The 22,694-nt window shown below is 40.7% G+C and overlaps 1 protein-coding gene across 1 annotated transcript in view; it reads right to left on the reverse strand.

Moving 5' to 3' along the window:
• The window catches only part of loaf (low-density lipoprotein receptor domain containing lost and found), a 39,922-nt gene that overhangs the window by 4,487 nt on the left and 12,741 nt on the right, over positions 1-22,694 (reverse strand). The window contains exon 3 of the mRNA XM_018102478.3: positions 4,395-4,618. Coding sequence (XP_017957967.1) covers positions 4,395-4,618 — 224 coding nt within the window. The remainder of the gene's footprint in view (positions 1-4,394; positions 4,619-22,694) is intronic.

Here is a 22,694-nt window from a genome sequence, read left to right on the forward strand (position 1 = left end):
TCAGCTTTATGTCGTGCTCTTTGCACATTGTTTCTGTCTACAGCTTTCATTTCTTTCAAACCACTCTTCCTTGCTCTTTTACTCACGATACAGCTACACAGTTGAGCAGACACGAGCACTAGCGTATACAGTTGCTTCAACTTCAATGCATGTGTGCATGCATGATTGGCTTGTCTTCTCTCATTAGATCCGCGCACTATGGTCACGAGACTCTGTTGCCCTACACACATTACCAAATTGTGGGCTGACATAACCTAATGTCACTTAATCGCGAGACACAAATACATGCAAGCACACTCCCACATTACAGTCCACACTCGCAGTTCTATTTATAGCGCTCTCCTACCTCAGCGCTTCTGTCTGCAGCTTTCACTCCTGTTGCACTTCTCTTTCATCTGTCATTTAACAGAAATATTCTTACTATCTCGCTTACTCGCATATACCCGCTATTTAAAGCTTGGCTTTTAGGCAAAGATAATGTGCAAATGTATGAGTGCTTAAATTTATTTTAAATTATTTGTGCCAACAGTCACAAGCTGTCATGGCAGACAGCTGGGAAAGTTTGTGAAGCATTGCAAATTTTGTTCATTATAAGAAACGGGCAAGCAAACATCACAATTATAAATGAATAATTTGGAAGTTTTTTCCTGCTTACTGATTATGCAAAGCAAATCTCTTGGGCCATAAAGTATTACTATTGGTTGATTTAAAATTGGCACAGCTTAGGTTCCATTTGCTCATAAATTTTGCTTAAAATGCGGACAAAGTTTGCCACTGTCCGATGTTGGCGTAAAGTTGCCCCTCGTTCGTATCATCAACACCGCTGATGCCACAAAGTGCACAGCAACAAGGAGGACGAGGATGCTGATGCTCATGCTGATGCTGATGACGATGCCGAGGACTTCTATGCCACGTGCCACGTGCCATGCCGCGCCTCGTTCGCTTTGTGTAAATTTGTAATGCTGCTGGCGCTGCATGCAACCTAAAAGTTGCAACGGGGTTCATCAAAGTCCACGTCCCACCGCCATCCACATGCCATAGACACCCACACACACACACACACACAGACTCTCTCTCTCTCTCTCTCTCTCTCGCTGTGTGTGCGTCATCGTTGAGGTCTTTGCTGCGGTTGCCTTTCTTGGCACAACGTCCTGGTTCTCAGATCCTAGGCTCTGTGACTGCAGCTGCAGTTGCAGTTGCTCGGAATCTTCGACGTGCGGCATTTTGTGGCATATTTTAATTTTGTTGCAGCCCCAAAAACGCAAACTTTCCGCTACATTTTGTGCGCCCCGGCATTCCCGCTGCTTTGAAGTCGACTCACACACACTCGCCCGCAGTGTGGCAAAATTTTAATTTTGTATTTTGAAAGCAGTGACAATTTCTTTTGGGCCAAAAGTATTTACATGCCAAGACACTTGACTCGACGCAAATGTTATTGGTTTTTCGGCTTTCAGCTTTCGGCCGTCATTGCTGTGGCTAGCTGCATGCAAATGAGACTCGACTCGACTCAACTCGACTCGACTCGAGTCGCTGGCAAGTTCATAAATCTGTCCGCATCGCTCATACGCCACATTGTGCAGTGATACAAAAAGGGCTAAAAGGTGCAAAGTGGGCTAAAAGCCAAAGATGCACAAAGCTTCTTAGGTCACATGCAAACGACTCGGCGCAGAGCAGAGCTGAGCAGCGCAGAGCCAGGTGAATGTGAGCAAGCCGAGGTGAGGTGAGCAGAGCACTGCAAATTGACTGGCTACTGGGGGGTACAAAACATTCGTAAGTCTGTTGCAAAACAAGCCACTTGGCAAATATTTAGGCAAAGGCTCTTACGGTGTGACTCGACAAAAGAGCAAAACAAGGCACAAAAAGCAGCAGAGGCAGCAGTAGAAATCTAAGAAAGTCTCAATACAAGTCGAACAATAATCGGCTTTCAACTCGGAATGAAGCCATTTCATAAAAATATGCTCAAACTTAGTTTATCATTCGTCGAAAAATCTAATTACTGATTTACCTTTACGCTCCATGGTATACGGTAACTAAATCGAGCCGTCGCCAGTGCTAGTTAGTGTTAATTTCCAACTATATAAGTGTGAGCCTTTAGGCTACTCGCAATCAATAAATAATTTAGGCAATTGCATGCAGACTGCGTGAATATCTAATTCAATAATTGCAACTGTATTTCTGAATAATACGGACATTTGATATTCTGAAATTGTGGCCTATTAATTGGCCCAAATCAATTCTATTCTTAAGATAACAAATTTGAATGGCAATTAGGCTGATGCTAAAATCTGTCAAACTCGCCTCAAATAGGGGCAAACTAATAATGGTCAAATTTATGCCTCGGATTTATTCAGTAAAGGTTATATATTCATATTTAACATCTTCCATGTGGATTATGCAAGTAGGACTGTGCTTGTTTCCATTTACACTAGCTTGAGACGCATGACTGGGAGATACAACTATTGTATATACTATTATTCTAAACTAGTGTATATTATTCATCATAATCACTGATCAATGTGTTATATAACGATGTACATATATTATAATTTCAATATATTATATTTCAAACTTATTCAATTCAGGGTCAATGCATATACATATATATTTGATTATTATTACTTATATATATGCTATTTCCGACATAGTTGGTTAATACATTTATATATTTTTTTATTTTTATATATTTGAATCAGCTTGAACTGAAAGTCTTATACTCTATTTTCTAATCGGAATTATTTGCATTTTAATGTGCAATAATACGCCAAAAAAATTGCAGAGTAGAAGACCCTTATATCAAGCAGAAGACTATATACATACATATGTATATATATTGATATATAATCGGCCTTTGCAGTTCAAGTTAAAGGGCGAACAGAAGTTGATGGCACGAATTTCGCAGCCACAAAACGAGCTGGGCGAAGGTAGCACGGCCGTTACATTGATTGGCACTTTGTCTTAACTGTCCGGCCTGGAGTTGACTTTTCGTAATTAGAAGCTTAAAGTGCCATCGATTTTGTCATAAACTTTCGACTCGTTAACTTTTTATGGAGCATTCCGGCCGACACAGCAATTATGCTGGAGCAATTCAGGTTGCGGCACGCACTTTTATATATGTATATACTGTATAAGGGAATATTTATATCGCGTATCAAAGAATGCGGCAGTCATAATATTCGGTACTTCGGCTTAAGGAGCCATGCATAAGCATGCATATATATTAACTTCAACTAACATATTATAAAGCCAAATTAACGCAGAGGGCAGACTCTCTGCCTGCCCTCTCTGCCCTCTGCTCGAGTCTCTCAAAGACGCATTCCTGGGCAATTTTTTGTTGTGGCTTCTCTGCGATTCAAGAATTTTGCTTATGCTTATGTGCTGCTACTTGCCTTGGCTTACATTGCGCTTACACGTACACGTACACACGCCACGCCCACATGCACACCCGCCCACACAAGGCAGAAAAAATAATATATGTGCGCAGCGCAGCGTCAGGCTAACGGGGCGTATGAAAAATGAAAATTGTTGCTGATAAAATCAGAGCGCTATCAGCCGGCAGTTGGCAGCTGCCATTTGGCGCCGCATTGCAACCGCAGTGGTGCATACACCAGCCAACCAGACATTCTCCACTGAGCCAACCCACCACCAGCCACCAGCCACCACCCACCCACCCACTCACCAGGCGACAGAGCGATCGACCGACATTCTTGCCCGTTGTCATCGTTGCAAATGTTGCAGAGGCTAAAATTATGCCTTCATTTGAGAGAGAATGTGAGTATGTGTGTGAGTGTGTGGGTGTGTGTGTGTGTGTGTGTCACTGCGGAAACCCCGCAGGGATTGAACTTAAAATGTCAGAGGCATCAGCGTGCTCCGATTGTGCATTTGGATCATGAGTCTGCAACACAAATTGCAACGGCTTTTACCTTTCCCTTAGCCTCTATTTGCTTTTCTTTGCTTTTGCCTATCCCCTTGTATTAGCCTTTGCCTTTGCCATTGTTTTTACCTTTGTATTTCATTCGCATTTGCTTTTGCCTTTGTCTGTGCCTTTGCCTTTGTCTTTGCCTTTGTCTTTGCCTTTGCCTTTGTTTTTGCCTTTGTATTTGATTCGCATTTGATTCTGCTTTTGCCTTTGCCTATGCCTTTGGCTTTGTTTTTGTCTATGCTTTGACTTTGTGTTTGCCTTAGCACTTATTTGCCATTCCCTTTCATATTTCTTTCTTCGCCTTTGCTTGTTCCCTAACTTTTATTTTCTTTGCTTTTGCCTTTAGCTTTGCTTTTGCTTTTGCGTTTACTCTACTAAGCCTCAATCATTGCCCTTTGCTTTGTGTTAACTTAATTAATTAAATTAACAGTAAATTTGAAAATAAAATATTTATATATGATTATTTTATCGTTACCTTTGGCGTCGATACAGCGTGTGCTCCATCGTAGACAAGCAGGTGATCGTTGCAGTCCAGCTGGAGCATGTCGAAGCGCAGCATGAAGCGCTGCAATATCGAGTGGGTTTGGAACGTGATGACGCAGTCCAAGTTGCGCTCATTCTGGGACCAGAGGACGGCGCCATCTATTTTGCGATAGAGCTGCTGCAGAAAATGATTCTTGCACAGCGATTGCATATAATCTACAGAGAGAGAGAGAGAGGGAGGAAGATATCATGTGATTAGAGATGGTGCAAACTTTAGCTCTTGCTTAATAATTTAACAATTTAACGAGTTAACAATTTAACAATTTTGTGGCAAGTTCTTTTTGCTGTGTGAGCAAGCAGCCACCAGGATGCCACGTCCTGTTCCAACTTCTAAACTTCCTTAAACTTAATGGTTGCGATTTCCACAGCGCTGGCCCTCTCGCTGGCATCCTCTCGTGCGTTGCGCCGGAAAATGTGCACTTAAATTTTAATGGGGGAGTGAAAAATTCATTTACGCTTCGTTTCACGTATTTCTGGCACACGTTTCCATTCATTTGCCCGTCTGCCAGCAGGTATTGGTTGCAAATCGTCCATGAGTGTGCCGCACTTGCCACATGCTGCATGCCACATGCCACATGCTACATGCCACAGGAGTATGTGCTAAGTTCATTTAATATAAAAGGCTGCGACTACCAAAAAGGGCCCAAAGCTAATATGGAAATTGTGTCTACGTATTTTATTATTATCCCTTAAAATTAACTTTCCTTTTCTCGGCAAATTAATTCAAGCAATTGATAAAACGATAGTAATTTATATACTGCTTTAATAATGCAAACCTTATATGAAATATTTTATTTTATATAATATTGTTATAATATTTTATTAAAAGTTCTAAAAATTATATATAGATATAAAATATATACATACACATATGTGATTTTCAGCTCTTTAATTATTTATATAATTTATTTCAGCAACTATTATTATTATTAATTTGCTAACAGATTTCTTTAAAATTTTAGAAATAAGTAAATAAGTTCATTTAATGAAGCTCTTTGTAAATTAATTTATATTTTGCCTAACTCGAACTCTAAGAACATGATTTAGTAAAATTTGTACGCAACAAGGTAACAAATAGGGAAAATGAGACTATAAAAAAATACTTTCTCCCTCTCTTTTTACTTAATCTATATCAGTTTGACTAAGCTTAGGTTTGATCCGAAAACAATTTTTTGTATGTCCGCTGAGAAATTCAAAACGAAAATGACAGAAATAAGAGGAATCATACAAGGAGAAATCATACAACAAAATACACTTTAATTATTTCCTTCCCTCTGTCTCTATCTCCTTCTTCAACTGTATTTATCGTTCCCTCTTCTCTGTCTTTGTCACTTTCTGCCCCTCTCTCTGTTAAGTTAAGCATTGTTTGCTAGAAAATGAACTTTTCTTTCCGACTCAAAAGTTTTTGTTTGCTTTTGTTTTTTTGTTTTTTTAGTTCTGAGCCTCGCTATGGCTGGCAACAGGAGTATAAATTGCATTATTTAAATGACTTTCAATTAGTGTTAATAATCAAAACTATAGCGCTTAAGTGCGAAATCCATTAAGCTGAAACGAATGCCATTATCACGAGTCTCAGCCGTGGACTTTTTGGACGGCGGACATTGGACATTGAACATTGGAGCGCTGGACCGTTGGCGGTGCATGCAAATGAAGTCAGCAGCGGCACACAATTGTCGCATAAAAGCCAAAAGCGTGCAGAGACCGAGCAACTGGCTACATTTCAGATTTTAATGAAACACATTCACACACATGTACAATGTGTGTGTGTGTGTGTGTGTGTGGTTGGCGGGGCGTGACGGGGCTTACGTGCGCCTGATTTCAGGCAATTTCCTGCTTAGCAACCGCTTCCGCTTTCGCCGTCGCACTAATTCAATTTCGCCTCAATAAGGCGCCGCGGCGAAAGGCGAAGCAGCAGCTGAAAAGATGTCGACGCAGCAGGCCATAGCAATGGGTGAGCCACACGAGAGGCGAATTTCGGGGTGGGTGTCAAAGAATTTAGTGCAAATTTGTTTTACGTCGTTGCCACACACTCCCACACACACACACACACACACACACACACACACACACCCACATACACATGCAAACAAAAACCGGCCGCGCATGAGAGTGTTGGTGCGAGCGATGGGAAGAAGGATAGACAGAGAGAGCTGACTGGTTGGTTCGGCGTTGCCACACGTTTCGTAAATGCTTCATTTACTGGCAGCAATGTTAGCGTTGCCATTGCTGGTCGTCGTCGCGTTGCCAACTTCAAAATTGAATTCACAATTGAATTGAATTGCCGGCAAAATCGGCCCTTTTTGTTTTAGAGCAGCTCTCTCGCTCTCGCTCATCCCCTCTCTCCTCTCTCACTCACACACACACAAACACAGGTGGAAGGCGCTGCCACCGTCCAGGTGGCCGGGCACAGACAGTTTTGCGTGTTTTATATGTAATTGGCAATTTCGTTACACATTTCGCTTTGATCTTCGCCAGGTGAGTAGCGGCGGCGGCAGCAGGTGACTGAGGGGGCGGGTTCAAGTGGGCGGATGCACAAATTTGCCGCAAAGCATTTGCCAAATAATTCACGATTTTCTCAACGCCCGCCCCCTTCCTAGCCAAATGAAACTTTTCGATGCGGTTCGTTGGCTTTTTATATACAGATACATATATATATACATATGTATGTTTGTGTAGATTTCCTTTTGCCAGCCGCTGCTTAGCCTAAACCTAAGATTGATTACAGTTTCAGTTTTTGGTCGAGTTGATGATGCGCCCGGAACTTTCTTTTTCTGTTTGATTTTCGTGCTGTAATCTGAATAATTTAGGCGTACATGCATGATCTATTAAATAAAGTTAAATATAGATTTGCTATATCTCAAGCAACAATTCGACTGCAAACCGGGGCGTGGCACTGGGCGACAGTGAGAAATAGAATTTCTGCACAATTTGTCACAGGAACTGCACTGTCTGGAGAGTTGGGCTCAGTCGAGTAAGAGACAATTGTAATATATCAATTACGAATGAAAGCAAAGTGCTTCACAAACACACACACACACACACATACAGAAAGACATATACAGTCTCATGTATTTGCAAGTTGAGTAACGAAATCCTTCAATCATTTCTAGGCAGGCTTCACTGGAGCACACTGAGCACTCGAGTGTGTTCCAGCTTCTGCTCCAGCTCCAACTGTTTCTGTCTCTGGCTCTGTATCTACATAATATCGAGATTACTCATATTGCACAGCTGTGCTTCGCTGACATTGGGGATTTCACATGTAGCACAAACACGACAGCAATCCGTTGGGAAGTGAACGGCAGCAGCAGCAGCAGCAGCAGAAGCAGGAGCTGGAGCAGGAGCAGGAGCAGAAGCTCGCTCGTGTGACAGCTGAAGCTGGCTAAGAGCTAAGGATAAGCAGCGCGTCAGATATATTTTCTATAAATTCCGGCTGAAAACAATTTCATTTGCAGCTGCAGCGCGCCTCCTGCCAGCTCAACTCGCCCGCCCAGTTGCCGCCCATCAAACTCTGTTCATGCACTTTGCCTCAGGGCGGAAGGCTTTTTAGCCATGAATGACATTTACCAAATAAGGCTATATATGTATATGTAACTGTATATCTCCCACTACATTAGCGGCATATCAAAGCCGAATGCATTCAAGTTGAAATGCTAACTATCAAATTTATAAAGACTTTTGATACCCTGTACTTTTAATTCCTAAATTATTCTCAATTAAGCTGAGCTATACAAAATTTTGTTCAATTGATGAACCAACTATTCTAATTTAGATGTTGAAAGCTAATAATTAGCTAGAAAATATATTTTGATCGCTCAAATTTAAGACAATTTATTAACCTGCACAACAAAGTGAAAATTGAAATGTTTTTGTTCTCAAAAAGAAGCAGAAGAAGAGTTCTTAACTAGTTCCATTAACTGGATAATGTCTATCTGTCAGAGCGACCGCAGAGCGAAGAGCTCTAAAGAGCTGGCGCGTGGTTTTACGATTTCGTATTGGATGCCATGGCTACTCCTGCAGGCACAAATCCTGCTGCTGTTGCGGTTGTTGGTCATTCGGTAACGGCCTCAGCTGAGCTCCCCAAATGGGCTACAAATCCAAGGCCAAATTATGGCTCAGGGTCTTAGTTGGCCAATTTCGCCTCAACCTCCACACACAAACACACACACACACACAGAGCAAGATTTCCATTTCTTGTTTGTTTGGTTTTTATTTGTTGTTGTTGTTGTTTTGCTTTTGGTGTATTAAGTGTTCAGTTGGCAGAAAATGAGCTCGAGGCATGGCTCACGTAGGAGGTTTCTCAGCTCAGCCCGGCTCAGATCAGCTGAGAGTTCCGTTCCGTTTCATTCCATTCCGTTCCATTCCGTTCGGCTTGGCTTGGTTCGGTTTTGGGTTCGGCTAATGGCCAGATTAGTTAGTCGGAATGTCATTTGTTAGCATGAAAGCATCTGCCAAAAAGGCTTAAATTAGCATAATTAATTTCAAGGCTTTAGTCCATTACAAGCCTTTATGCTGTTGTTATTAATCGAAAGCGGCGCTCGCGAGAAGCTCCCTGTCCTCACTACTCCCCCCGCTAAGCAAGCTGGAGCCACAGATTTTTGTATGCGAAGGTCTCAATTGAAATCGAGTAATTAAAATTGTGAGCGAGAGTTGAGGACATGAATCGATTTTAATGCAGAGACTTTAATTTATTAAGTGAGCCAAAAAGTGTAGAAGGAGGAAATATATCAGAAGAGAGAGTGAGAGAGAGAGAGAGAGAGAGAGAGAGAGAGAGAGAGAGAGAGAGAGAGAGAAAAGAGCGAGTTGAAGATGTATGAGTATGAGAAAGAAACTAAGAGATAAGTCTTAAAACATTTTGCACAGCGAAGAGAGTCAAGGTCACAGAACTAGCTTGGAATTGAAATATATTATTATGACAATAATAATAACAGAAGTAGAGTTTAAATCAGCAAATAGATCTTATTTTGGAAATTACAGTGGTACGCTTAAAAAAGCAAAGATGCAAAGATAGAAATGTCGATCGGAAAATAGAGTACAAAATAGAATTTTATATACATGTGCAAGGGAAGAAACAAATAGATAACTATCAAAGATGTCTGCAAACATGTTTTCATGTATATATGTATATGAACATCTGTAAAGAGTGGATAGTCTGAGGTTTTTGAAGATGCATAAAGCATATTTAGTTCAGGTGAATAGTAAAGCACAGTAAAGCATAGCACCAAGAAACACATAAGATTTCAAAGAAAATATAATAGAGTACTGATGTAAAAGGCATAGAAAACATTAATAGAATTTTCAAAGAGATAAGAAAGAAGCCAGAAAAGAAGAAATTTTAAATCTTGAGAAGAGGGAACACCATGACTAAATGATTGATATACCTACTTGTAGTAAAGAAGCTAAGTAAATATTATAGTATAGAGAAATTGACAGTACGCCTGAGTGACTTGCCAAAAATGAGTTTAAACAGAGAGAAATTTCTAACTAAATTATCATAACAATAAAAAGAGAGAAGCCAACAGAGAATAGACTATAAAGCTATTGCTGACTGCACAGCGAGCATTCCATAAACCAGGGTATATCCGAAATGGATCTGTTGGGGGGATGTGAAGACATAAAAATGTCCTTCGATAGCTACGCAACAGTTGCTGCCACTTGCTGAAGCAGCTCGAGTCAGGGCCAAGCTCTAATTGTGTCATCCAAGCGTCAGTCAGGCGGATCAAAAAAATAGAAAACCAAACCATAATGCAGGCCACCGCAGGACTAATAACGAACCAAAGGATGCTCGAACGCAGCAAAAAACCGCGAGAATTGTCCACACACACACACTTCGTATGCACACTAGCACACTGATGGGCTATTCGGTGGCCTAATGTATCCGGCCAAGGATAACGCTGCACAGCCGGAAGTATTTGCTGGCATTTAATGCGTTTGGTCAAACTCAAATGACAAAAGCTGCAGCCCCAACCCAATTTCGTGGCTGGCTGAATGGGAATTTTGCCTGCTGTTGCGCACACACACACACATATAACACACATTGATATTGGGCGTTGATTTCTGAGACAGACTCCAGAATTCGATGCAGTCATCCTATACTTCTTTACAGCTAACTTTACTGACCTCCCTCTCTCTCTCTCTCTCTCTATCTCTCTCTCTCTCGCTTACTTCTCACACATATTCCGCCAAGATAACATTGTGTTGGTAGTTCGACTAGTGGAAAATTATGTTTACCTTGCCCCAACGTTCTTACGTTTAATATTGAGCTTAGCTTAGCGTCTTCCTTTGGCTTGTAGTTTTTACGTCTTCACTTGCCAACGAGCATTGCCCAACCCACGGCTTGTCCTTGTGCTGACATGGACATGGACAGCTGGACAGCCGGACAGCTGGACAGCTCTGCATTTGCGATGCCAGAAAAAGCTTTTGCTTCGCAGCTTCTGGCCAGCTGTCTGGCATTCGTCTAAGCGGAGCTGCAGCCTTTTAGTGGTCCCGGATTAGGTTGGGTCTGTCAGATGGACTGTACGCCGTTAGCCCTCAAGTACTCGCCAACTGCTCCTGTATTCTCTATTTTGATTTCGCCAAGTTGATGAATTGAAATGCGGAACTGACGTAATCTTATCACGGCATATAATAATCTTTTTGAGATTTCTCCTAATCCTTTCGCTCGAAAAGCCTGATCCGATCAAATGTTGTCTTGGCTCCTATCAAACAAATTTGCTGTAGCTTTAATTTTGCAGACAACTTCTTTGTTTCAGCTTGATAATTTCAACAGCAAGAGCGAAACAATGGCCGCATGGCTTAAGGCGTAGCACAACAAGCATTTAGTCTGGAAAATGGTTAAGTTGCCTTTCCCCTCGACTGCTCGGCTGCACCACCGCTGGAGCAATGAAAATCTGCTTGACCGCCGACATTGAAATGCAAATGCAATGTAAATATTTTAAACTAATTTTCAGTGATTATGCAAAACCGCAAATAAATCTGCAGCAATGGCATAAAATTCATGGCAAAGCCAAAGGCAAAGCCAAAACCCGTCCAGTTCAGTTGAGTCCAGCTCAACCCGAGGACAGACCACAGCCGGAGCAACAACAATGGACCGAAAAGGGGAACCACAGCAAGAGTTTAAGGCCAACTACCGGCTACCGGCTAACAACTAACAACTCACAGCAAACGGCTAACGGCTAAGTGCGTGAGCAGGAAGCTGGGCAGGAGACGGCGAGAGTCACAGCGAGCCCGGGCAATGCAAGGGAATGGACTGGATGCAGTGCGGACCGTGTCGAAAGTTGAAGCTTGGAATCCGCTTGGTTTTCGGCGAGCATGTAGCCATGTGGCCATGTGGCCATATAGTAGTAGCAACAGCAAAATAATTTCGCTGGCTCGTTTATCAAACTAATGGCTGGAATTTGAGCAATTTAAGTAACAAAGGTTAAACAATGAATTTCCTGTGCGCCAATATTGAATTTAGCTGACCTCCCAAGGCGTTCGCTGTTCTATGTGAAGATGTCATCGGCCAACCGACACCTAACTGCCCGACCCAAGTGTCCTGTAGACCCAGCTGTCCTTCCTGTCTCCTGCTCCTGCTCTGTCTCCTTCTCTCGTTCTGGTCAGGCTGAAGCGAATGCCAAATCACATACAGTTGACTAAACCAACCAAGTGCTGCCACAGCAGCTGCTGGCCAGCTCACACGCTCCATTAGCGCATCTGGGAGAGTGGCTCAGTGGTTGCGACTCCTGCTCCAACTGCTGCTGTGGCTAAGCATGATATATACATATATGTGTGTGGGTGTATGTGTATGTGTGGGTGTGTATATATCTAATTGAAGTAAATGCTTGCGCCTGTGAATAGCCCAAGGCGTGGGCGTTTCTCTGAGGTAGGTAGGCTCAGCTTACCAACGACGGCGATGGCGATGGCGACGGCGATGGCGATGACGATGACGATGATGACACGCCCACCTCTCAGAGTACACACCATTTTCAATTTAATTGAGCCTCTGGGGCAAGTGCCTCAATTTAAGTACTCAAGCTCTGGGGATAATCTCACTCTCTCTCTCTCTCTATCTCCCCCTCGGACTCTACCTCTGCATGGTAGAGTAAAAATCCAAGCTGACCGTCGGCTTATTTAGATCATATCTGTTCCTAAAGTTCTGCAAATAAATATTTGTTCAACTCCATCGAGCAGCCACGTGCAGCTTAAATGCATCATTAAACTTTTGTCAGTTCCAGAGAGGAATATGAGCAGGAGCAGGCGAGAGACTTCTCCTCCTCCTGCCATCAAGTAACGGGAAACTGCACTGATGTGGCAACCTCAAACAAAGGCCACTCGAGCGTGCAACAAAGGCGAAGTGCCAAACTAATGAATGGAACTGCATAGGACTTCTCTGCCAAGGACTTCTCTAATGGCCATTGAGTTGCCGTCGCAGCGCTGCGTCCTCGTCTGCCATTTCGATGTGCCATTGCAAATAATCAAGCAAATTGTCGCCTGTCAAAATGTTCCCAAGTTTTCGAAAAAGTGCGCAAAGTTTCCACGAAGCGAGCTGCCAGCTGACATCAGCTGGGGGAATTACGGACTGACGCCTTGCCCCTTATCAAGCGAGTGTCAAAGGCAGGATATGAAAATGATTTCAATGAGTAAATAGCGCGTAATGAGATCTATTCATAAACAGGTTTCTGCTCCTCTTTTTTTTCCTTACTCCCTCTCTCTCTCTCTCTCTCTCTCTCTCTCTCTCTCTGTCTGTCTCTGATAAGCTAACTTTGTTTACTCATGTAATTTTGAATTGGTCTATAGTATTTCATCTCTGCTGTTTCTTTCCTTTCGTTTGCATTCCGGCCAAGCACTTCTATGCCCGGAAGTGCCATTGCCAATGTCACTTGGGCAATTAACGAATCCTTTGCTGATTTTTTCTCTCTCTCTCTCTCTCTCTCTCTTTCTCTTTGTCTCCTGCCTGTTTGTGTGACTGTTTGGCATTCGGAGAATTTTGCATACTTGCATTGCCAACTGCTCGGTGGTTCTTTGGCTCTGATTGACACTGCTCCGAAGCTGCCCCCAACTCTGCCCAAACAGAGCAAAACTTTTACGGAGCTGTCGACGGGGCAATTGAAATTAACTACAGAATTTGAATAACTGCTCAAATGAGCAGCGGACGACAGTAATTGAGCTCTGCAAAAAGTTCGAAACAGCTGGGATATTTGATTTTAATTCATTTCGAATTGAACTGAAGTTAATGTATGTACATATATAATCTATGTGGATATGTATGTATATATACTTGATATATCATTTGAATATGAATATATATAATGTAATGATTTACTATTAAATACATATATCATTTGAATATGAATATAATATGTAAATATTTACTGTGAATTTTCATTTACAATATGCATACAAATATACGCTAAAATTTGTACATATTTTTAAAATTTCATAATAGTTATTATTGGTTTTTGTTGAAATACCGAGATTTCAAAATGCATATAAGTCAATTCAATAAAAATTTAGGCAATACTTATTTATATGTCAACTTTTGAGTGTCTTTTCATGCCGATTTATCGTTTATCTTATCTCATTTGTTAGCTTTTACGCTTCTGACTCCTCCGCAGGAAAACTATCGTGATTATCGAGCGATAGTTTTTTTTTTTGTGGTCGACTTTAAGCGCTGGCTTGGCATGATCAAGCCACACTCACAATTACTACAAATCCTATACAATTATATATATTAAAAAAATATCATTTGAATAAGAAACATTAAAATTTCTCTAATTCTCTTCTCTAAAAAATAACAAACGACATTAATGTATTTCTTTTTTTAAGCCCCTCTAGGTTGATATTCAATTAGTGCGCTTAATCTCAGACTCAGCGAACTTTGCTGTGCTTACTTCACTTTGTTTTTTTTTTTCTGATTTTCTGTTATTTAAAACAATTCTTTTTTTGTAAAAGTGTCCCGAGAGGCTTATCAGGGATTATCTACTTGCTTTCTGAACTTTTCCTCAGCAAATTGTTAATTAAACTTGCGCCGGCTTTTCGGCAATCTTTTTATTTTTATTATTTGGTGTTCTTACCCTTAAATATTTTGCACATAATTTTTCTTTATTCATTTCGAAAGGCAAAAACAAAAACAAAAACAATTGCAAAAAAATCGAGTTTGTTTTTGCGTGCGGCTAAAATACTTAACTCAAGGGAAAACAAAGCAAAAATGTTCGCTTTTAGTTTTTCGTTGAGCAAGTTTTTCAAGTTTTTCTTTACTGCTAGTTTATTACGCTATTGTTTTCTTTGTTGTTTTCATTATTGTTGTTTACTTATTTCGCCGCTGTTGTCTAGGCGCTGGTTCTAATAGTTGCTGGGCGGGAGCAGGATGCGGTGGAGCAGGGAACGGCACGATAATAATTTTGCTGCTTTGTTTCGTTGAGCACGCGAATTTCTATTATCTCAAGAGCTGCTTTTAATACCCTGTAGACTTCTAATTACTTGAGATATACTAAAAGCGATGCTATATATTTAATATATATTTATGTTTTATAGCAGAAAATATTGTAAAGTAGATTCAAAGTTGAAATAGATTTGGCTCTTATCAAGTTTTCATGATTTACAGGGCATGTGCCAGTCGGCTACTGCTCGACTAGTCCACTAGGCCTAAGTGGAGCACACACACAGACTCAGTTTCACACGAAGATTGTCAGGATACACCCACAACACAGCCGCCGAACACAAAGCCCATCAGGGCCAACACGAAAGAGGCTTGGGACTTGCTTTTACTTTTTTTTATATTATATATAAAAATATATATATATATATATATACATACATTTGTTTTTTGTTGAATAGAATTTTCTGTGCATTTGATTACAAAAGGGATTCACGCGCCTAAGTGAAAAGCATAAAGGAAATGTTCCGCACATTTCGTGTGCCTTTGCAGCCCGCTTTTATTTTGTGAGCTAGCGCCCAGCCCCCCACGGCTAAATCTGCTCCAAGTACATGATCTGGACAGCTGTCGAGCTATATGACTATGTGTTGAATAAACTAATTCTAATTTAAAGGGAGCTCATGCAATTGCTAATGCTAATTGAGGGCGTAGCGAAAGCATTTGGCGAAGATTGAATACCCTTGTGAAGCGATTGACTGTGCAGAACTTATTCACTTGCTCACAAAGCGAAGGGGGTATATATGGGTGTGAAGCAGTGCTCTAGTGAAATGATTGACTCTGTAGAAGTTACTTTACTCAATTACTCATTTTCAAGGTTAAGGGATTGTATTATAAGCTCTGGGAGCAAGCAAGCCATTTCTGCTAACAGTATTACAGCTAGAGGTCAGTGATGTGATTGGATTGGAGAATCGTCCGAGGGTCAGTCAACATATGTGAGCCGTAGAGAGGACGAGCGAAAGAGAGGATATCCATTCATGGAATATGCTGGATTTAGGCTTAAGTTCAGTCCTCTGATTGAATGGAATAGACTCTACACTATGCAGAAGTCCTAGTCCTTAAGAGAACTATGGAACCAAACAAATTGTTGACTATGCCATCAAATGATTTTATATATTAACGTACATAAGCTTATTTAGCATATCAATATATATAAACATAAATTCCCTAACAGTCTAATGAGCTAGGTTCGTATGTCTCTCTGCATATCTGTATCTCTGTCTATCTCTCAGTCTGTCTTTCCTACTGTCTCTCTGTCTACCAGCCTAGCAAAATCAAGGGAACAGGAACAACAGAAGATCAATCAGATTGTCTATATGTATACATGCAGCAGTCCCCATTTGGTATTTATATTTGAGTAAAACGAAGCCAGAACGCTTGCAGCAGAGAGTGTTCCCATTGGTCACTTGAGGCTCGACTGCAACGATCTCTCTCTAGGCTCTGAGTGAAAGTCGCCCTATATAAAGGGCAGCAGGTGCAGCATTTCTTCAGTCGTCTAAGGCTAGTGGGGGGCAATCGTGCAGTGCAGTGAGTGGAAGTGAAGTGAAGTGAAGTGTGTGATCGTTCATCTAAGCCTGAATGACCTATAGGATAAAATACTTGGAGGAACTATTTGGCGGCAATGCTTGCATTACTTGTTATTTTTGTCGGTTGTCGTAAGCGAGTATTATGCAGTCGGTAACTTTTTACATTGAATTGTAGAGGACAAGATAAGTAACGCAACATTTTTTTACAGCGCCTTCAAAAGTAATGTAAGCTTTAATAAATATTTTCAACTCTAAAAATTCTTTTTAATTTGTATATTCCAGCGAAATAATACTATTGTATAATACTATACTATTGTATAGATTATATGTTTCTGCATGCTAAGTCCCATATTTAACATTTTTTTCTTAAGACCATTTGATATTTTATTAAAATTATTCATACATCGAGGTAGTAATATGACTCATTTATTTACCTAAATATTCTTCACATTTGGATAAACTTCATTAGCTTAAGTTCTAATTACTTTGCAAATGAGGCAACAAAATGACAATGCCCGACCCACAAAAGAGTATGCGAAACAATTGGAACTAATTAGTGCGCATGAAATGAGTGAGCAGCAAAATTGTGAATTGAATTTAGATTGCGATTTAAAATGATCAACAACAAATTGTTCAATTTTCCACAGAAATAAGGCAGACAATTAAAATGCGATGCGAACGGGGCAACATTTTGAGGACGGCTGCCAGAAGGGAAAGCAATTGAAAAATACGCATATCGATTTTATTTAATAACAGTTTACTGTCTCTCGCCTGACCAGAAAACATTGATAAATAATCCTAGCCCACAGACCGATATGCCCAGTTACCCACCCACACACACACGCACTCACACCCACACACACTTTCACCCACACACACACACACACACACATTCACATCGCATTCATAGACAATTGACCAATTTATTGTTTGGCTTTCTGGATTTTTGGTAGCAGTGCCATTGGCAATAGCCAAGAGTTCGCAACGAAACGCATCAATCGTCGATTTGGCAAAGCCAGGAATAGCCTCCTCCTGCTCCTCCTTTCTTTCTCTTTCTCTGTCTGCTGCTGCTCTTTTCTCTCTACTTGATTGGTGCCCATTGGCATTGTGAGTGTGTGTGTGCGTGGGCAAAAATGTTTGGCCATAAATGACATTTGTTATGGTTTGCTTGATTTCATTCGCGCTTTGATTTTACAGCCATGTATTTATCATACATAAACATTTATCTTTCCATTCAACTGTGAAGCGAATTAACGACCAAATCTATTTTCCAGCCTTGTGACTTTCAACATGACTAATACCGATCAATCTATTAAGTACATGCACTAGATATGACCAGGCTTGAATGATTTGTAGAGGAGCAACAACGTGTGGGAGAGTGAAAATTGTTTAGTAATATACGCGATTATTTTTGTAGAGTAAAATTATCAACTATTTAGGGAGATATTGAGGGGTTTTACTCTTGCGATTTACTTTGGTAAATTAAGTGGTTCTTTAATACATTATTAATATATTTAGGTTAGAAATTTGAAAGTAGTTTTTCCTCTTTATCGTCAAGATTGACTTGACCAATTTGAGGCGAGAAATTTTATTGTCAAATTGTCCGTCTTTAGTTCATAGGGACAAACAACCAAAGGAACATTCGCTTTGTGAATAAATATAAATGAATTTAATTGAAATTTAAAATCCGAAAATTCATGCTTCCTAAGCCAACAAACATTCAATCAATCAATCAATTTGCCATGTCAAGTAGTAAGTATATTTTTTTATAGACATATAACTATTAAATTTCATCAAAAAATACTTTACAGTGGATCTAAACACTCGAAAAGTTTTGTCATATTTTCACATGCTAACTCCCTTCCCCCTTCTATTAAATTTAAATAACATTAAAAATTCTTTTTCAAATCGGAGCATTACCATAACAAAGCCAATCGAAATCGATGTTGCTTTTTTTTGGAATACATTTTTTAAGGCTGTCAATTTTGAAACGAAAATCCGCTTAGAGCGTATAAATCAGGCTGTGGCATGTAAAAAGGTTTGCGCTCGCACACCAAGTGCTGTGGCATGTTGCAAATCTCTATTCGTATTCGTATTCGTATTCGTATGCGGATGGATTCTTATGAAATTAAAATTTATTGCTGCCGCAAAGCTGTCATAATGTTAAACTACCTCCCCGGCCTCCTATCCCCGTCCCTTACTGCTGCTGCTGCAGTGCAGCTTGGCACGTGCGGGGGCAGCTGAGCAGCAGCAGGAGCACCAGCTGCCCCTCTTTTGGGGTCAGAGTCTGTAATGTGCCGCAGTGGCAACTGGTACTGGCTCCTCAACCGCCCGAGCTCACCCCAATCCACCGCCTCAGCTCAGAGCCGAGACCTAAATCCATCCATTCATATTTATGGCAAACAAAAAGCAAAAGTTTTATGCCATTTCTTGGTCGTCGACAGTTGTTTTTCTCACAATTTTATTGGCAGGCAGCCATCAGACATCAGCGGCTATTGGAGTCTGCCAAAAAGAGAAAAAGGGAGGCCCCGTTCCGCCCCAGCCTCCCGCGCCTTGCATCGCCAGGCAACGTGACCCATTTTATAAAAATTGTGTAATGCTCGTATTATTGCACAAAGGCGAGACAATTGCTTGTGCGCTGGGAGAGGGGCGGCAGACGGAAGTTTATTTCGTTAAGATACTGATTGCTTGTGATGCCATCCCAGCTGAGATGAGAAACTGTCAGAGCAATGCATATACGTAGTTGCCATCTAAGTTTTTATTGAAAATAACGAGCTGTCTATAAAGATAACGGCAGAAGCTTTTTTTTTTTATGCTTCAGCAGTCTGCACACATTTACGAATACCACGCAAAGAGGAGTCCATGCAAAAGTGCCTTGGAGTAAGGACACAGGGCAAGGAAACATAATTATATAGCTAGTATTTCTATGGGAATAGATAATACCGATAATGAAGGCATATATCTTTATTACTTTAGCAGGGCTGCGTTTACGAATAGTGAACAAAAAGGAATCACAAGCGAGATCAAAGAGGAATCGATAAGAGCATGCTTCAGCATGCAAACATAACATGGCTACGTTTACGAATAGCCCTCATAGAGGAATCAATTCATATAATATGCGCTCAATAGTAACAAACAGTATGATATCGGAATATGCATATCGATAACGATAAAAGTCATCTACCTAAAAGTCAACTGACGTTTACGAATTTCACTCAAAGAGAAATCAATCAAACTGTTGAGCATGAGCACACAAATATTGAGTTGTTGCTTTTATTTACAAGAATAATATCTTTATTAGTCTTGATTATATCAACAGTCGATACAGAGACGTTTACGTTCATGCCACTTGCAGAGAAATCGATCAAAGTGTTTCTGAATGCGAGCTTAAGACATTTGCACACATTTAGCACTCTGTGCGCTGCTGAAAACTTAATTATAATGCGATGATGTGGTAAACATTTAGCAAATTGAATAAGTTCCAAATCATAACATGCCTGGGTACAGAAACAGTGACAGTGCGCAGGCAGGAGAGAAATAGAGAGAGAGCGAGTAGCAGAGGGAGAGGGCTAGGGAGGTTCAGAAGCAAATATTCAGAGACGCGTAGAGCTGAGGCACAGGCACAACTTGTGCTCCTCAGATAATTTGAAGTGAACACACAAAGTAATTATGAAAACCACTTGCAAATACAAGAGACTGACACACACACGCACACATACATAGGCACACACACACACGTACATACAGGGAGAGTGAACATATTTACTCATGTAAGTGAATGTCTGGCAATGGGGAACCAGGGACTGGCCGGGCCAACAAGTTTGCCCTGACTCGCAGCTCGTGCGAGTCATTACAAGTTACGCTAATCAAGTTGAACGTGCGCATCACCAGCAGCACAGAGGTAGAGGCGGCGCTGGCAGTGGGGCGTGGCATGGCAGCCGGATGCCTGGCAGACCGCTACAAGGGCAGCCAGCGAGTGGCGTTGAGTGTTTGAGACAGGAAATGACAATTCAAATTAAAGACAACGGCTCAGCCAAAATACAAAAAGCAAAAAACGAGATGAAGCCAAAGACTGTGGCGAAACGATGTGCAAATGGTTGGGGCGGGGCAGAGGTAGGAGCAGGAGCAGGAGCAGGAGCAGGAGCATGAGTAGAGGCTCTGAGGCAATTGGAGTTGCAGGAACTGCCTACGTACGTTTCGCAATGCCACTTAACATGAAATTAATTATGAAAGTTTTGTACAACATTTTGTTGAACGAGTTGAGGAAACCTTCAATGCTGCCGACGTCGCTGCCAGCAGCAGCAGCAGCAGCAGCACTAGCAGTAGCAGTGGCAGCCCCTTTGGCCAAGTGCATTGCGAAAAAAAAACAAGCCTGGTCATGAGTATGGGAAAATTAAGTATACGCCACGCAAGTCTGTTGCGGATGCCCAGCAGAGGGTTGAGAAAAGCGTGTGTGTGTATGTGTGTGTGTTTGTGGCCACAGCAAACAGCAGACGCAGCAGCGCTAAGTATGGCTGTTGCGTTGCTGTTGTCGTTGTTGTTTAAATGTCGCCTCCGGAAAGGAGCAAAAGGAAGAAAGGCAACAGCAACAACAGCGAGTTGTCACCCAAAGAGGAAGGGTGCTGCAATTAGAAACGCACAGCGCAGCAAGCAGCGCTGCCAGCAGTCAGCAGCAGTAGCAGCAGCAACCGGAAATATGCCCAAAAAAGTAGGCAACAACTTTTTTACAGCGCAAACTTTTACTGCTGCCGCTGCCGCAGCGGACTGCGCTGTCGACGTCGACGACTGTGAGTTGTAAGTTGTTTTACTTGAAATTTTTAATTATGATTTAATGTTAAAATACGGAAATAATTTGCGGCAAACAACTTTCGTCGTCATCGACGAAGCCTCGCAACGCTTCAGCAACTTTATTCCAGTTGCCAGCGAAATTGCAACTGTATGTGTGCGTGTGTGTATTGATGTGGATGTGTGTGCATGCGCGTGTGTGGGTAAAATGATTGACGACTGTGCAAGCAACTCATTATGCAACAAATCAAATTAATTCTAAATCAAGCTGAACTGTAAGCAACAAACTTGCTTTACCTCAGATAATTTCTTTGGTTGAGTTTTAAAGGTAAATCAAATAATATTATATATAGATAAATATATTATTTTTGTGCTATCTATAAAAGTTTTCCATTTGACAATTCTTTAAATAAACAGCAATATTAATGCAAATTTAAGGAAATGTGTAAAATTATCAAATTTAGTTCGATTTCTTCTCGTAGTCCCTATGGATTTTGTACCCTTTATAGTGATACGTCTTTCTTCTTCGATCAAACCTGTGTTTAATTTTGAAGCATTCAAAGAATCCATATATATATATATATATATATAGTTCAATTTATATGAATCTATCAATAACATCTGCTTTATTATTTCATATTTATTATAAATAAACTGCGCTAACTAATTTATTTGTTATTTTATCGATTACAATTTGCCTTTAGAGTTTTTTTCATTTTTATAAAATTGCTAAGCACACATTTTATGATTTTAATTTGTGATTTTTGTAGCTTGTTGTCAATTTGTATGTAGGGTACAATAAAGTCGTTCACATTCCAATTGTTTTATTGACGTACAATGCGAACTCAAGTGCAGAAGATTTTGTGTTATTGCAGCTTTGATTAAAATGTGTCGGGCTTTTGTCAACGTTGCGGCTATAGCACATATCTTCAGACATTCCATCACACACACGCACACTTATGTATGTGTGTGTGTGTATGACAAGCTGTTTAGTATGCAGGTTGCCTGCTCATCGTAAAATCGCATTTATATGTTGTTTATTCTTCGCATAAACAATATGTACAATGTGAATGAATTACCACACACACACACACATGCCAACCACACCCACACCCACACACGCACACAAACACTGTTTACTTTATAGTGGCAGCATTTTGTTTTTCTCTTTCGGTTTGTTTGTCTTCGCTTTTTTAACAACATTTTCATGCACTTTTATTACATTTCCTCGATGAAATTTTATTGTTCTGCCACAAGAGAAGCAACAAAATTTATACAAATTGTATACAAATATTGTGATACATGAGCTCCACAGCAGACAGCAAAAAAAGACAAAGCATAGCCAAAAAATATCATAAAAAGTAAGCGAGCCAAAATGACAAAATGTTTCATATTTGCTTTAGCTTGACTTGCTGTCAACACGTTTCGCCTTACGGCAAGTCGATTGTTTGCTCAAGGATAAATTCATTCAAATTGCTTGGGGCAAGGCACAAAGCATTTCAATTTCGAA

Source organism: Drosophila navojoa, chromosome 4, assembly GCF_054131105.1.
Source record: "Drosophila navojoa isolate 15081-1374.11 chromosome 4, UAZ_NAV_1.0, whole genome shotgun sequence".
In the NCBI taxonomy this organism is placed as follows: domain Eukaryota; kingdom Metazoa; phylum Arthropoda; class Insecta; order Diptera; family Drosophilidae; genus Drosophila; species Drosophila navojoa.